Genomic DNA, 17,784 nt, shown 5'->3' on the forward strand with positions numbered 1-17,784 from the left:
AAAAATTCATTTTTTGGTGACTTGGTACACCTCAACTCTATACCAAGTGACGACTCCGATTTTTGTTCAAAAACCCTTTTTAAACTATAATTTGGGCCCAAATCGTCGCATTACAAACCCCATTTAGGCCCTTTTCCTTTATTCATTTTCTAAAAACAAAACTCATTTTTCCAAAAAATAAAAAAATCCATCTTTCTAAGCTCATTATTTATTTTTTAAAAAATGGGGCGTGACAGCTGGCGACTCCACTGGGGACTTAGAGAGTCCGAGCAAATTTGATTTAGTCAATCTTTTTCTTCTTTTAACCTTCTCATATATCGCATTTGGATGTTTAGGGTTGCATTCTTCGTTCCCTTTTGCCCTTTTTCTCTTTTTAGGGATTTTGCATCTATCACGCGCATAATCGCTCTTCGCACACTATGTATGTGATGAATGGATGGTTCATTTATTTGTTTACTTTTACTTGTTTCGAGATTGCATTTTGGGATGGGGGGTAGTTACCCTAGAACCTTCGACCGCATCTAATGGTACAATCCCTCCCCTCGATAAGAAAGCACCTCATACGTGCATGCATAGTCTTATTTGCCCTATTTTTTTCTTTTTCGTGGGCGTTCCCACACCTCCTTGTAGGATTAGGATCGATTGCCTTGGGTAGGCGGATGGTGTGCTCTGCGCCCATAGCGCTACCTAAGGGATCACTCGAGCCACCGATCAAAGGCCCTGGGAGTGATGACCCTTCGCCTTTAGGTCTGAAGGCTTGGGAGCCGAAACCTTATCGAGTCTAGATGCATTAGTGAGCCAAACCTCATGCATCCATATTAGAATTGCCTAGGGTAGAGTCGACCTTATCCTGAATTAGGAACACTAGGCACGAGGGGAGGGATTCCACCCTTCTTTCCTTATTTTTCTTTATTGTCTTTTATATCAATTAATTGCCTCAACGTGTTATGTGATTATTTATTGAACTAACATTTCTTTGTTTTCTTGTCTTTTGCATTCATAAACGTTAGGAATTAAGAGATCTGGCATGATCTACTTTTAGAACTTACCCTCTTAGATAGGTTATTGCATGTTTAAGATTCCAATGAATTGCATTTATGGATTGAAAATTGAACATCATTCTAGGCCCACCCTGGCATACAAAGGGTCCCTCAGGTCATATTTTGCATATTTAAATTGCTTTGATAAATTGGCATCATGCATAAGCCTTAGAGGGAATGCCACTTAGGGAATCCCGTTATAGGAATAAACCGCCCTGTGTCTCGGATATATAATCCAATGAGACTTGCACGTCTATATTTCTTGTACCATCCAAAGGGGTAGTGCACAAGGTAAGGTAGGATCTGATCCCTTCCATAATAACGACACCGAGAATGATGGAACAATTTTGTACATTGGGATATGAGCATCTAACAATCAACTTTTGGTTATTTTAATATAGTTGGTAAAAATCCCGTGCTTAAAGGACATTAACTTGAAGAAATTTGCAAATAATTCCTCATTATTGAGATGGTAAATTTATTGAGGCCAAATCTTGATTGTAGGAGGCTCATAGGCTAATGCATCGCAATGCATTTTTGAAAACTACCAAAGGGGGGATAATTCCATTGATTTTTGAATAAACCATCAATTCCATTCAATTCCTTCGATCAAATTATTTATCATTTTCATTTTGTCAATTCATTCATTTTAGGACAATTTAGTCAATAAATCATCAATTCTATTCAAACAATTTGACCAATTCCATCCAGTCCATTTTATCAATTTGTTCATTTTAGGGCAATCTATTTTGAAAAATCACCTATTTCATTCAACTGACCAATTTACCCTTTTAGGATGATCCGGTCAATTTCGAATAAGTTATCAAATTTCATTCAATTCATTTGACCAGTTTACCCTTTTAAGGTAATCTAGTCATTTTTTTGAATAAATCGTTCAATCTATTTGACCAAGGTATCCATTTTTTTTTGGGCGATCCAACAAAGTTCATCAATTTCATCTGATCCATTTGACAACTTAGGGGTCTTGATGTCAAGAGTTGGGATGGCTATTTGTTTTTGAGAAAATCGCTCATCGCATTCATTCCATTTGGATAGATAAGGGTTTCGATTCATGTAAGAAATTGCAATCTCCCCAATAACAAATGATTTGTACAAATTCCTGGGCCAACCAAAACCATTCACTCGTTTGGATTTGTCCTCATTTTGTTAAAAGGTCTCCCACTATTCAATTGGCCCAAAATTTTCAAATTGCTTCTCAAATCAAATGTTACTAAGTTGATCGGATCCATCAGGTATGGTATAGTGCCTACCTCAGAGAATTAAATCATATTAGGCCTACCCTTGGCACAAAAAGGGTTCCCCCATAGGGCATGCATCCGAATTTTTTGGATATTTACTAACTCTTGTCTTTTTCTTTTTACTTTCCTTTATTTTTATTGGAATAGCTAAGCGAGGGCTAAATCTAAAGGCAATTCCTTTCAAAAATTCTCAGGTACTATTTAAACATAGCTTCTCGTCGAAACCCCATCATAACTCGATCCCGTAGTCGAGCCCGGAGGAATCGTGTAAACATGAGTTCACAACCGGAACCATCGAATAGGTCCGCTACTACAGCTCAACCTGAGACTGCAAATTTGGGGATCCAGCTAACCGAGATGCTTACTAAGTTTGGTGAGATGGCTACCGAGATGGTGGCCCAAAGGAAATTGATTGATGAGCTTATCAGTAGCGGAGTTCAACCCGAGCCCGTACCCGTCAGACAACCTGAGCAAGAACCATTTCTCATACCCCCGACTCAAACTACTGTTATACCATCTTTCCCTATTCCACCCGAAGCAACTTTCACCTATACCACCACAAATTTGCCATACACCTACCCTCCTAATCCTTCATTTCTTCCTACTCACATGCAAATTCCACCACCACAAGTCGCTTCGAATATGCTTCCTGAGCAGTATACTTTTTATCCCACCGCTACAGAGCCCTTACTGCCAGACCATACTGCCCAAGCTAAACCAGAAATAGGAGAATCTTCTGCTCCCATTGATATGAAGCTGCTCAAGCGCCTAGACCGTTTCGATGAGTTTATGAGGAAAAGTCAGGGGTTGAACAAGCAAGGAGTCCTGGATTACGATGAGCTTTGCCTTTTTTCGAATGTGCAGTTGCCTGAGGGGTTCAAAACCCCTAAATTTAACAAGTATGATGGGACGGGTAATCCCAAAACACACCTCCGACTGTTTGCTAACAAGTTGGGAAAGCCCGTAGACGATGAGAATCTGCCTCTAAGGTTGTTCCCGGAAAGTTTGGAGGGGGATGCACTCGACTGGTATTCCAATCTGAAACCCGAAGAAGTAAAGACCTGGCTTGACTTGTCCAATGCTTTTGTGAGGCAGTACGAGTACTGACACGAACCACATTGGAAGGAACAAAGAGAAGACCATCTGAGGACCACAAGACTTATGCCAAGAGATGGAGGAAAATAGCTGCAAAAGTTGAGCCACCTATGACTGAAGACGAAATCATACGAACTTTCATTAAAGCACATGATCCGCCGTACTTCGAAGAAATCTTCCGCTTGACTGGATGCTCGTTTGCCGCTATTGTTAATAAGCTCGAAGAGTACGATGACTTCGTAAGAGCTGGGAAGATCGTTAATGTCTCTGCCCTCAAATCGCAAGTGGATGCTCTGCAAGGACAAGGGAGTAATGGGAAAAAATCGCAATTCAAAAGAAAGAGGGGGAAACCGCCTTTATTTGGGACCGAAACCCCACACCGAGACCTAAATTTCAACACAGCCCAACATATTCACCACCTTATCCCTACTATCCAAAGCCCCACCCTGTCTATAACACCAATATTATCCACCCCCGACCTCGCCCAAATTATGCCAACCCGCCTACAGCTCCTTTCCAAATATCTCAGCCAAATTTTCAACGAACTCGTCCTCAACCTCCTTACCACCCAAGATTTTCCCCACCAAACAGACCCACCTATAACTATCCCCAACCCACTGAAACCTACAATCAAAGCTGTACCCGAACCTTCACCAACCTAGGCAGGCCTTTGAACCAATTGTATGAGCAATTGAAGGCTGCCAGCAAAATAGGCGTGATTCCCCTTCCATCGTATCCTTATGGCATGCCGGCTAGGTACAATCCACATGCTATTTGTGCCTATCATTCGGGAGCACCTGGCCACTCAACCGCCAATTGTAAAGCCCTTAAGCACAAAGTCCAAGACATGATTGAGGCAGGGGAAATAGTGCTAAGAAAAAAGGGTGAACAAGAACCGAGTATAAGTACAAACCCCTTTCCCAAACACAAGGACACCTTTGAGGCATCCACCTCCAATGACGAAATTTGAAAATCCTGAAGGAGCTCTGCACAATTTGGATGGCCGACTATCTTCCCTCTCGAAGGGAATTTCGATAAATCTAGGGGTTGTCATTTACTAAAGTTCACGAAAACTATTTCTTGCATATGTGAATAGCTTAATGAAAGCATCTTTTGCAATTGAGTTTTTGTCTTGTTTCCGCTTTGATTTGGAGTTTCATGAAATGCACAATTTGTTTTATTTGTTTATTTGATTATTGTCCTGAATTTTTTAATTCTTTAAGATGGCCAAAGATGAAATTATTTGACCCTTTGAATATCACTGTTCTGGAATCTGATGAAGCCATACATTGAAAAATCCCTTCATTAAAAATCCCTTCGTTGAAAATCCCTTCCTTGAGAAAGCCTTCATTGAGAAAACCCCTTCATTGAAAATCCCTTCATTGAGAAATCTCTTCTTTGAGAAACCCCTTCATGAAGAAAGCCTTCATTGAGAAAACCCTTCATAGAAAAAGCCTTCATTGAGAAAACCCTTCATTGAGAAAGCCTTCATTGAGAAAACCCTTCATTGAGAAATCCCTTCATTGAGAAAAAATCCCTTCCCTGCTAGGTTGGAAGCTGATTGGTTAAAGCAGCGTCATCAACGATTGATTCTGATTGAATGAAAAAACAGCTGAATGCTATGTGCCATGGCCAATGTTGCCAAAACGCATGGCCTGTGTTCATAACAAAAAGGTCCTCCACTGATCCTTTGGAGAAGGGGGACAAAGAGCTAAAGCGAGTTTTGCCAATGAAAGATGAAGTCAAAGGCAAATTTGCTTCAAATTGGCAAGGCTCATTGGTTGTTCAAAAGGTGTTGCTGGGCGGTGCATTTGTTCTAGCATAGATGGATGGACAAACATTCCCTCAACCTATCAACTCAGACATACGTAAGAAGTTCTTTATTTTTTATTATGCAAATTTCTTTTTGGAAATTATGCAAGGGGCGAGACAAAAGTCAGGCCATCTTCCTTTCCAATCAAAACATTTCATCCCTAGTCATCCTTTTTGAGCTATCAGAATAATAATTTTTCGTTTGGCAGCCCCTGAGAATTTCAAACCCCACACTGGGGCAAATTTATTTTGAGAAGAGATGATCAAGAGGAAAAAGAAGAAGGAAAACCCCACACTGGGGCAAATTTATTTTGAAAGAGAGATGATCAAAAGGCAAAAGAAAAAAGAAAGCAGAAAACCCCACACTAGGGCAAATTTAGTTTTAAAGGAAAATGCAAAAGTGAGGAAATGCAATGAAAAATGCAAAGAGAGAAATCCAATCAAACTGGGAAATATTTTCCTCAGTTTCGTTCAAAATTGGAAATAATTTCAAAATGATGCAATCTCAGGTTATTTCACACCTCTCTCATCAAAATTTGCTTTCAAGCCTTAACGTTTCTTGAAAACAGCCCACCTGAGCTCATTACAAAAGCCCAAAGTCCTGGCTTTCGTCACTTGTTGTATTTCTATTGGGAAGTTTGCTAATCAACTGGCAAGTGATGTCCATGATGCCTTCGCTTAAGTTTATAAGGGAAGCGCATTTTACTGATGCCAGCAATCTTCAACTTACATTCCTGTGTCGATTATGGTCGAGCTCTTCCATTGCTTCCTTAGGTAAAAACCCGAAAGGGCACCTCAAGAGAAAAGAAGAAAAAGAAGAAAAGAAAAAACAAAACAAAACAAAACAAAAGGAGGTGGGGGGCAACTTTCGTGAAAACCTGAAAGGGCGTCAAGGTAGGTTTCTGCAATGAGTGAGCACGAGGAGGAGCAGCTGGTGACTTGATTCATTTGGGATTTCTCTTCGTGATACTTCTACCAGTGTCGAATTCCGGAACAAAGATGTCCAGGGATTCGACTATGACATCCGTTGGCCAAAAACTGTGTCACTTTGTAAAAAAACATTCTTTTGCAAATACATTCTTATGAAACTCATTTTTCCTCAATTGCTTGTATTCATGGCATTTTGCAGGATTAAGCACAGTTAGTTGTGTTTTGCATTTTTTTGCATATTCATTCCTGCATGACATGTGAAGTTACCTTGCATGCATCATTTTTGGGTCATTGAATTTTGGTGAATAACAATCCCCGTGGTTTATTCGAAACATACTTGGGTTCAGTCCTCTTTTGAAAAGGGTTAAGGTTCAGCAAAGCCAGTTACGCAGGCTTCACAATATGGCAAAATGCATACCCGGTCAGTCTGGGAAAAGCAGAAACGTTTGGAAGTGACAAATCCAACTAAGTCAGATGCCGCAGTAAAAGTTGGCGAAAGCATCAAAAGACTCATGTTTACACGATTCTCAAAGGCAAACAAATCAAATGATGGTGGCACTTTTCTTTGTCCTTTCTCTTTTGCAGAAAATTTCGTGCATTGGTGAAAACAGTCACACTTCGCACTGGGGCCAATATCGGAAAGGATTCTCCAGTGAACAAAGACGGATCGAAAATGTCACAAGCAAATTTGCTCAAAAGGTGCAACAACATGGCAATACAGAATCAACTATAGGCGCAGATGCAAAGACTTAACCTCTACGGGGGCAAAACTTTGAGATCCTTTTCAGGTAAGTATATTAGAATGTCATGATTTAAATTTTTGTTCGGGTCAGTCCAATGATTTTAAAAGTTTGTTCGGGTCAGTCCCATGATTTTAAATTTTGTTCGGGTCAGTCCCATGATTTAAAGTTTGTTCGGGTCAGTCCCATGATTTTAAATTCTGTTCGGGTCAGTCCAATGATTTTAAAAGTTTGTTCGGGTCAGTCCCATGATTTAAATTTTGTTCGGGTCAGTCCCATGATTTTAAAAGTTTGTTCGGGTCAGTCCCATGAAATTTTGTTCGGGTCAGTCCCATGATTCGGGTCAGTCCCATGATTTAAATTTTGTTCGGTCAGTCCCATGATTTTAAATTTTGTTCGGGTCCCATGATTTTAAAATTTCGCGTCAGTCCCCAGATTTTAATTTTTGTTCGGGTCAGTCCCATGATTTTAAATTTGTTCGGGTCAGTCCCATGATTTAAATTTTGTTCGGGTCAGTCCCATGATTTTAAAAGTTTGTTCGGGTCAGTCCCATGATTTTAAATTTTTGTTCGGGTCAGTCCTGTTTTAAATTTCCTGTTTTGGTCAGTCTCATTTTGAATTTTTTTTTGTTCGGGTCAGTCCCGTTTTAAATTTTGTTTGGGTCAGTCCCATGATTTTAAGTTTTGTTCGAGTCAGTCCCATGTTTAATTCCTAATTCGGGTTAGTCCCATGATTAATTTCTCGTTCGGGCCAGTCCCATGATTAATTTCTTGTTGGGGTCAGTCCCCTTTTAAATTTTTTGTTCGGGTCAGTCCTGTTTTAAATTTCCTGTTTTGGTCAGTCTCATTTTGAATTTTTCATTATGTCAGCCCCGTTTTAAATTTTGTTTGGGTCAGTCCCATTTTAAGTTTTGATTCGGGTCAGTCCCATTTTAAAATTCTTGCCTGGGTCAGTCCCATTTTGAAATTTTGTTAAAAGGGGTCAGTTATCATTTCAAAAACGGCAGTCATTCGAGTAGCTGCAGCCGGATAACCACAGGTAAGTATTTGGTGTCTATTTCTTTGTCTCAAGTTTTTCCAAAACTCAGACAAAGAGGGGCAAACTGTAGACACCAAAATTTTAGCCTTTCTTTTTATTTATTCTAGGTGATTTTTGTTTATTTATTTATTTTATTTTTACTATTATTTCTTTGCTTAATTTATCTCATTCTCATTTTTTGTTAAGAAAATTGTTTTTGTTAATTAATCCACTGAAAAACAAAGAAGATGATCAAAAAAAAAAATTTATTTTGTTTTATTTTTTAGTATTTGTCTAATTTATTCAATTTTACTTAATTTGTTATTTTTCGTTATTTTGTTTTTTAATTAACTGGTTCATTTGGAAATGAAAAAGGAAAAGAAAAAAAAACAACAACAAAAAATCAAATCAGGCTTGTTTCAAGTGAAAAAAAAAAAAAGGAAAAAAAGAAAGAGCGCAATTCCATTTCTTTTCCCATTGTTTTGTCCATCATTTTTCTTTACCATGGGATGATTTTAACTCCATTCCTATTTGGCTCTCATCAACACCCTTCATGCGAGGGTTTAGAGAGTTGGGTTCTGATATAAAAGGAAAAGGCAGCCAAGGTTTTGAAGGAGGGGGAGGATAGAAAAATAGCGGCTAGGGTTTGATAGAGGAAGAGAGAGGAGAGGAACGGCTGATGAAAGGAAGAGTTTGACGGCTGAGTTGGAGGGAAACCGAGAGAGAGCTAGGAGAAAGGATCGGGTAAAGAAACAGGAGCAAGTGAGGAAGCTCGGCTGAAAAAAAGAAACTAGAGAAGGAGGGACTGAGTGAGAACTTCAAAGGCTACCGAGGGGGGAGGAGCGATAAAGCTAAGGAAAAGTCTAGGAGGAAGTAGTGAAACTAGACAAAGAGGAGAAGAAATCCAGAGGCCAGAATTTCAAGCCCGCGTTTCTTCACCGAAGTCTGCAAAATTCATCCTTTTCGAGTCCTGTTGGGGCATATTCAATCTCTTACGGGTTCCTGCTGCAGATCCAAGTCCTACAGCAATTGAAATAGGTAATTTCCAATCTTTTCTCTGTTCGCTTTAAGATTTGGGCTGCAAAGTTAGCTTCGTACATCCGACCAAGCTGCCTGTTCCTTGTTTTGTTGTTTTGTTGTTGATGGAACTATCATGGCTATGATTCTTTGGTCCGGTCAGAATTTTTTTTAAGAAAAATGGAGTCTTGCTCGAATCTGTTCATGAAATCTAGAGGCATTGCTTTATTCTCTTGTCTGCTTTTGTGTCTTTATGATGGCCTGGCATGATATTTTTTTCTCTTCACGGTGATCTAGCTGCTAGCATTTGGCCTGGGGTCGAAACATTTGGAGCTCATTTGAGCCCTGTAACTCAGAACCTTTAAACCCGCATGATTACCAGTAGGGAAAGGGAAAGTGAATCTTATTTTGGTGTTCATTTTTCTTGTTCATTTTATGGTTTGGAATCTGATACCTTAAAGAGTTGGAGTTTGAATTTTCAGCAAGCACTCACGGCTGTTTTCCTGCGTCTTCTTGAAGCCGAAGACAAAGTGCCGTGGGAAGAACAAAAATTTCCAGCCTTGCATGTGTTTTTTCTGTTAAATGTTTAAACCCATGACACGTTTAGGCATCTTGTTTGTCTCAGGGTCTGAGCTTAAGAATGTTTTCTTGAACGTTTTAGATGGCAAATTCAGACCAAAGTTAAGGATGGTTTGCTGCACTACGTTTATAGCTCATGAAGTTAACAGCTTCTAAAGCTGTCGCATAGCAGCCCATTTGCATGATAGCTTTTGTTAGCGTTGCATTCGATATGAGTTCTGTATACGTGATAGAGTATTTGGAATGATAAGTTTGGTAGGAATATGAGGTTGGTTTTTTCGTTTTGAGAGGTTTGTGAATCTGTTATGCAAAAAATTGCTGAAGCTTAAAAGCATTGAAAAAGCTGCAGAGAACTTTGTTGTTTTCCTTTTCCGTGACCATTCACTAGGCTTCAGCCTCTTCTAATTTGTTAGTTATGTCTTGTGTGGAAAGGGGGCAGTGGAAGATGGGTTTGAGTTTGCATGTTTGAGTCCTTAAAACACTTGAATCATGTTCGAATACTTTGCTGAAAATGAACAACCAAATTGCCGATCCATTCTTGTATATTTTTCCAGAATTTTTTGCATGATCTCTTTCTAAGATTTCCACTTGTTTCGATGGTAGTGATTATGTAGTTGCTTAGCCTAAAGTTGTAGGGTTGGTTTTGAAAATGTCTAATCAAAGTTGTAAGTAAGAAATCTGCATTTGGAGACGGAAAGTGCAGCAAAGTTTTTGGTTGCAGCCATTTCATCCGTAGTCTTGCATGAAGCATTTTCAATGCTTGCATAATTTCCTCCTATGTCTTTGCTTGTTTGGAGGTCAAATTTATGTCTTGTTGTTTAGTTTAAGGTTTTGGATGTTAGATCAAGAGAACTTTGGTTAAGGTATGTGTTTGAATCTGAATCTGGTGTTGGAAAGTGAAGCAAAGAATGTAGCAGTTTTGTTGGTCTTGTTGCAGAAAGCCTTCTACGTGATTGCATGGTTTTGCATGCAAAACAACTTCTGAAAATTTCACTTTACTCCTCTTGGCTTCTAGTAATGCTAAAAGGCCCAATTATGTTCCAATTTCTTGCAATTAGGTCCTAGAGTAATTGCGTTCTGAACCATTACTTGACCTTATTGTTACTCTTGGATCTTTGAAGTTCTCAAAATATTTTAATTGGACTTGAATGATGGGTTAATGTTTGCAATTGGGTCCTTGGTAGTTTTCTATTTTTGAGATATGATCAATAATTTACTCTTCTTGGAAATTATGCATTATTTGATTTCATTTAAGTTGAAATTGGGAGGGATTTGGTGATTTTATTTATACTTGACTATTTAATTGGTGTCTTGACCCTTTTATTGTTTTGAAGCTATTTTTCCTTCATTTGATTACCATTGCAAGGGAGGTACACTCTATCCTTTATTTTACTTTACTTGACCCTATGTGAATCTTATGTGATTTATGTGCTTAATTGCATGCCTTTTGATTGTGTTCATGTTATTTATTTATTTTATTCGTTTTAGTTTATATATTTATTTTAATTTTGAAAGGCATTTGATGCCAAGGTTGTAATAGCTAGATTATTTAATCATTTTATTCCGCCTCCCCTCTTAGATTGTAGTAGGCTTCCCCCGAATGTAATAGTTAGGGCTTTATTAGCTTTATTTGCCTTATGTGTGTTTTGCATGTCTATGTGCTATGTGTTACCGCTTTCTTAGGACGTGCATCTAGATATCATGCCTATGTGCTATGTGTCTTATGTGATTTACGTGTTTATTTGCTTTATTTTGCTTTATCTGATTTTCTTAGACTGTAATAAATGCATGTCATCACACTAGTCCAATGCTAGCTGTGATTCCTTTCCCGTCACCACACTAGTCCAACGCTAGTTGTGGCTCTTTGTTCCGATTTCCCACTAGTCCAATGCTAGTGAGGATTCATAGACATGGGCTAGTCCAATGCTAGACCCTTAGGGACCTCTTTCGTTAGATCATGTTTGTATGATTACACTACACTTCATGCATATTTTTCCATTTTTTTAGGATCTTTATCATTTTCACATAATATTTCCCCTTATACGTATATCCCTTATCCCTAAATACATACCCCTATGTATGGTACACAACATTAGAATTGCATTTCATTTTAGAATTAGGATTAGGGTAGTGCATTTGCTTGATTAGGGAATAACCCCTTGAATATGGGATATGGACGAGTTTGGCTCTCTAGCCTTAGCACGCTCGTATTCCCTCTATTAAAGGGAAAATTGAGTCACGAACACTAGTCCCCCGCACCCGACATGATGCAATCCTTTAGGTCACGTATATTTGTATAATTATTTTTATTTTCCTTTTCTTTTCTTAGAGTCTCATATTTTTACATTATTCGTGACCTCTCCAAATAGTCACTATTGGGCATCACAATTAATGTGATTGGCACCATTCGAGCTTTGAAGAGATATTTTAACCCCCCGATACCCTCTTAGGTCTAGGGTTTGCATTCATATAGTACATCCAAATGTGATAAATTTTTAGGATAAATTAAGAAAGTCTTTGACTAAATCACGCAACTAGTCTTGGTTAGGTCGAAAGAGTGCCTTGGATTTTTATCCTTGCCTTCCCTTTCTTCAAATGTGACTCCCGAACCTTTTTCTTTGATTTACGTAGACTTGGAGTCGTTTAAAAAGGGATTTTTCTATTTTTTCTTTACAAAATTTATTTTTAGGTGACTTGGTACACCTTAACTCAATACCAAGTGGCGACTCCAATTTTTATTTCAAAAACCCTTTTTAAACTATTATTTTGGGTCAAATCGTCGCATTTTCAAGTCCCATTTAGACCCGTGCTCTTTATTCATTTTTTCAAATCAAAAATTCACTTTTAAACCATTTATTTTTCTTATAAAAAATGGGGCGCGACACAAGGGTTACCTCTAACCCTAGATGATAAATCAGATTTTCCACCACAATTCCTCCAAAAAGCTCCACAAGGTGATGTCTTTCGCCAAGCTAGAGTGATTCTCCAAGAACTAGAAGATTGGATGAAGTTTTGCTAGCAAGATGGAAGCTTGAAATGAAGAGTTTTCTTCTTCCTTTTCCTTTGCTGGTTTCGGCCGACCAAGAGAGAAAGAGAGAGTGCTTGGTAGGTATGAATCTTGTCTTGGAAGCTTTAAAAAAATTGTGGCTAAGAAACTTTGCAAAAGTCAACTTCAAATAGTGTCGTGCGTGGGTTTCGTACCACCGTTTTCTCTCGAGTTTGATACATTCATGCACTAATCCTCCAATGTAATTCCTTTAACACTATAATTACTCACTCTTATGAGTCTGGAAAAAATTCCTCAAATCTCCAATTAGTCGCGCGGTGCGACTTTCGAGAAACTATTGACGTGCTCGTGATAAAAGCGAAATTTGAACTCACTCACCTCTAATCCCTCAATTAACTTTTCTTAGTCTACTATTGATCATTCTTAATTCTTCAAGATTATTGCACTCTCGGATCGAATATTGCCTCGAAAAATGCGTACTCACTATTTCTCACTAAACGAGCCTTCGAAAAATTAAATTTGCTAACAGGGCGTTTTAAAAATATAAGTGAGACATTGCTCCATATAAATGGATTTAAAATAGTTGAAATAAATTATTTGGAGAAAATGAGTGAATAAATAATTAAATAAGCCAGTAAAATCAGATAAAATAAGAAAATTTTCGGGTCCTCACAATTTACCTCTTTCCAAAAAAGGATAAGAAAATTACTTTCAAAATTATTAAATTTATGTTTGATTTATTTCTTGGGATTAAGAATCGATAATGCTTCATAGTACCAACAATATTAGCCGGTATATTCATTGCATGTACTAATTGTCAAAAGGAAGTGAAATTCTTTCATGGGTCGAATCGAATTCTACATATATGGGTTATGAAACATTTCAAAAGACATTTACCTGCTCCTAATGGTTTGCTAATGGTTGGATATAATTGGATACTTATTCATCACAAAAGAGTCGACAGAAGTAATTTGCAGAAAAGTGCGTCAAAATGACTAAATTGTTTGAAGACATTACCGGATTAGAAGATCATATGGGTATTAGACTGGACTGACTGTTTCAAACTTGCTTTTCATAACAAGTCATCAGATTTCATACGATTGTTAGGATTTCAAGGCATCATTACCTACACTCCAAAAAGGTTTCTCAGATAGTTAGAACATGTTCAAGGATCACCACTCATACCCGATTTGACTAGTTTCACTATCAATTTTGACAAAGGGATCTGCTTAGATGAAATTTCAATAAAAATATTAATCACTAAAACTTGGGCAACATTGTCCGATGATGTGAGTATTGCTTATATTCCAAAATTTAAGTAGATCGCTTTAATCACTCCAGAATACGAGAATTGATTTAGAGATTTTAGGCACAACAACTACAAGTAGTACAATCTGAAGAGGTCAAGAGACTAATGGTTATCATTGAGGCAAAAGATAGAGAAATTGTGCAATTGAAACAATCTATAAAAGTCAACAAAGATCTGGCAGAGAAGAGCAAAAGATCATATGAAAAAATGAGAGAAAAACACCACAAATTTAAAAAAGTGGTGAATTGTATGATCAAGTTGACCGCATGAAGAATCCTTATTCTAGAGAGCCAAAAGATGCTGTAATTGATAGATTAAAGAAATTTAATGATCTTGTAGGAAACCGCTTTCGAAAAATGATGTAGATGATGTATATGAATTTTACAAATTTGTCAATGAAATGGCTTTTCTCTTTTTGCAAAGTTATTATTAAACAAGTTTGGTGAACAGACTGCACTTTAAAGATGTTGCATCATGTTAGGCCAACCATTGGCATAAAAATGCTCCCTCCTACGACATGCATCCGAATTATTTAAGCATTTACTAACTCGTGTGTTTTTTCTTTTTCTTTTCCCTTTCTTTTGAAGAAACTGCAGCAATTTAATCAAGTATGAACTTCTAAATGGACTTCTTTTCTAAATTTTGGGTACTTTCAAATATAGTTACAAGTAGAAACCCCATCATTATAAGGACTCATAGTAAAGTATTGAGAAACCGTATAAACATGATCGCATCCAAAATCATCAGAAAGATCCACAATAATTATGTCATCAGATATTGCAGCTTTATGAGCCCAATTCAATAAGGTTCTGAGCAAATTCAATGAGTTAAGTGTAAAAATGGTGGCGCAAAGGTGTGTGATTGATCAACTTGTTTCAAACAGCAACGGTGGTTTTCAAAATGACCATATACCTGTTGGCAGTAATCAACCTGAATCAGGTAACCAATCACCTCACACATCCAGCATTCAAGCCACATTTGTTCCACCTTTTACAAATCCCCAAGAGTGTGCCGTCACTTACCCCAACCCTGATTTTTCACACACACATCCAAGCTGTGTTTTGGTAAACTCGACCAACAATCAAATTTCTCAAATTTTTTCATAAATCAATCCAAATATCCCATCTAATTCTCAAGAACCCTAATACCCCACCGTAGAGCCAATCATGGTAGATATTGCCTCCCAGGAAAAGGCAGAAATGGATGAAAATGCCACTTCAATTATTAAAGATTTGCTAAAGAGATGTGATCGATTTGATGAGTTTATGAAGAAAAGTCAAGAATTGAACAAGTATAGAGGTTTGGATTATGATGAATTGTGTCTTTTTCTGGATGTGCAAGATCTGGTCGATTTGTCGACAGCCTTTATAAGGTAGTATGAGTATAACTATGAGTTTGCACCTACGCGAACAACATTGGAAAGAACTAAGAGAAAGTTCTCAAAGGATCATAAGATGTGACACCCCCACTTCTCCCAAGGGAGAATCCAAGGGCATCGGCGGGACGCCTGCCTAACTCGCGCTAGGACTCAAACACAAAGCAAATAAAACTATATAAACCAAAAGAGTACTATTCACAATATATTCAATCCCAAAAGAGTATTTACATCCTCAAAAGGAGTTATCCAGACTACTACATTATCTTATGCTAATAACCAAAATATAAAGTAGACCCAAAGAGGGGTCCTTATACAGGTCACTAAAACAAGAAAAAACATCTTAGTTCTCCGGCTATTACAAACCAAGCCTAACTATACTAGTGATAGTGCCAAAAGTTCCCTGCGTCGGCCCCTGTTAAGGAAAACAAAGGGAAAGGGGTAAGCTAGATGCTTAGTAAGTAAACAGGGGTAAAAACGTAAATTTCACAATAATAAGGACAATTACGTCACAAAGATGTCAAATCAAAAATATAAAAGTAACAACCCAAGTTAAGGATACAGGTTGGCTCCAAAGCCACGTCATATGCCATGTGTGACCTCCTGTCGACACTCCGTCGACCACAAATAAGGGTCCGTAGAACTCCACTTACTCCCACCGTACACCTTATCACCCACACTGGCCAGTCACCTTACAAAATGGCTCGAGCAAATGAAATTGAGCTTGGTTCACAAGCTCGGTTCACAAACTTGATTCACATACTCGGTGAACCGGATTTACAAACTTGGTGACCTCAGACTAGGTTGGACTGACTTCGACCAAGCCCCAGCCGGCTCGAATAGTCCGTCTAGGTCTTGAGATCGGGCCCACAACTTCATCATATTTCACAAATTTCACAAAAGTCACCCCGAGCTACAAGCCCAAGGGGTTCAGCACCAAAATAATTCATATATACACAGCTTATAAAGAAGCACAAGTACAAATTAGGGTTTAGGTCGAGTGAGATCAAGTACACCCTCGCCTAAGTACCCTCTCATCCACACCAAAGCACATAAGCAAGTTATACACAAAAACGGCCTGAATACTTACACAAAAGCAAGTATAGCAAAAGAGCGAAGATCACGTCACGTATAGTAGCTAGGAGGACCCACCGGCTCCGTCTAGCTCACCATCGTCTGAAATAGAAGATTGCATCACAATATATCACAAATGGCTACTAACATGCATAACTCAAGTAAAATGGCAAAATCGGCACGTGCATGCGCGGAAACGGCATACGGAAACACGAATGGCAGCATAACCGTTTTGGTGTCAAAACTGTTTTGAACACTATCAAAGCTACGAGTGTCGAATCAAAGTGCATGAGGTACCGTTACGAAGCTAAGATGAAGGGTTACAATTTTCATGAAGACACCTTAATCTAGATCTGAATGGAAGCAGGTCAAAATTATGGAAAACAGTACCAGAAGTTTGCATTTTAGGGTGACGGACAGGGTCTGTTTGCTGGACCATAACTCATGGCTCACAAATCCAAATGAAGAATTCCAAAGGCGTTGGAAATCTATGTCATAATACTAAAACTTTTATGTTTTGGCCAAAACCTGAATCAAGACCGAGCAGGTTGAAAAACGGGTCCAAAGTTCTTGTCAGAACTGTCCAAATTCAAAGGCAGTTCTGACAACCATTCTTGTTTTGGTCATAACTGGAGCTACGGAACTCGGATTTGGATGCAATTTATACTGTTTTGAAGCTAAGACCAAGATCTACATTTATTATGAAGAGTCCAACACCCATTTCGCACGTTATCAGGGTGAACCGAGCATGGTCAGAGGCAAAAATCTAAAATCGTAACACAATCCAGTGTTCAAAATAGGAGTGAGTGTTTTGGCTATAACTCGGGCTACACTGATCCGTTTGATCTGAAATTTTGTAGGAACATTAAGGACTTAGGAGGCTACAACTTTTATGTTTTGAGAAACTTCTGAATCAGCACGGAGCATAAAGAAAAACAGAACTCAAGTTCGGATTTGTTGACTGCCCTGTTTCCAGTTTTGCCGGTTTTTGAACTTGGCAAACACATGGTCCATTGCTACGATTCTTATACAAGTTTTCTAACAATTTTATACCAAATAATACTACATATACCAGATCCTAAAATACCTACCAATGGTCCGAAATTTTCTCCTCCAATTACCAAATACCAACCATAATCTAGATTCTAGTTCTACTAGTTCTTTACCATCTTCAAAACTCTAGCCAATAAAACCCTAACCTTTCAAGTTCTAACTAACCACACTAATTTCCTCTTTACATTAGGGTTTCATAACCAAACCTGATTTTATTAAGAATTCACCATTCAAATGAATTAATGACACCAAAAGTTCCATTGTCAAGTCTAATCACTAACTCAATTGACTAAAAGAAGCTTAAACCAAGAAGCCCTACTTTCTTCTAGCCTTAACCAAAATTTCAGCAACATTATCACTAAATTAAACCATGAAATTACTCTATAATCACCATATGAACCATAAGAGAGTACAATTACAACAAAAGCATCACTTTTCATGGTTTCAAAACTTAATCATCAAGAGTTTAACTTTCAA

The 17,784-nt window shown here is 38.1% G+C and overlaps 1 protein-coding gene across 1 annotated transcript in view; it reads left to right on the top strand.

Annotated features, from left to right (window-relative positions):
- The first annotated feature begins 3,504 nt into the window (after nucleotides 1-3,504).
- LOC113780405 (isoflavone 2'-hydroxylase-like) overlaps nucleotides 3,505-17,784 on the top strand; it is a 51,890-nt gene continuing 37,610 nt past the window's right edge. The window contains exon 1 of the mRNA XM_027326209.1: nucleotides 3,505-3,703. Within this exon, the coding sequence (XP_027182010.1) occupies nucleotides 3,505-3,703 (199 nt within the window). The remainder of the gene's footprint in view (nucleotides 3,704-17,784) is intronic.

Source organism: Coffea eugenioides, chromosome 8 (assembly GCF_003713205.1).
Source record: "Coffea eugenioides isolate CCC68of chromosome 8, Ceug_1.0, whole genome shotgun sequence".
NCBI lineage: Eukaryota > Viridiplantae > Streptophyta > Magnoliopsida > Gentianales > Rubiaceae > Coffea > Coffea eugenioides.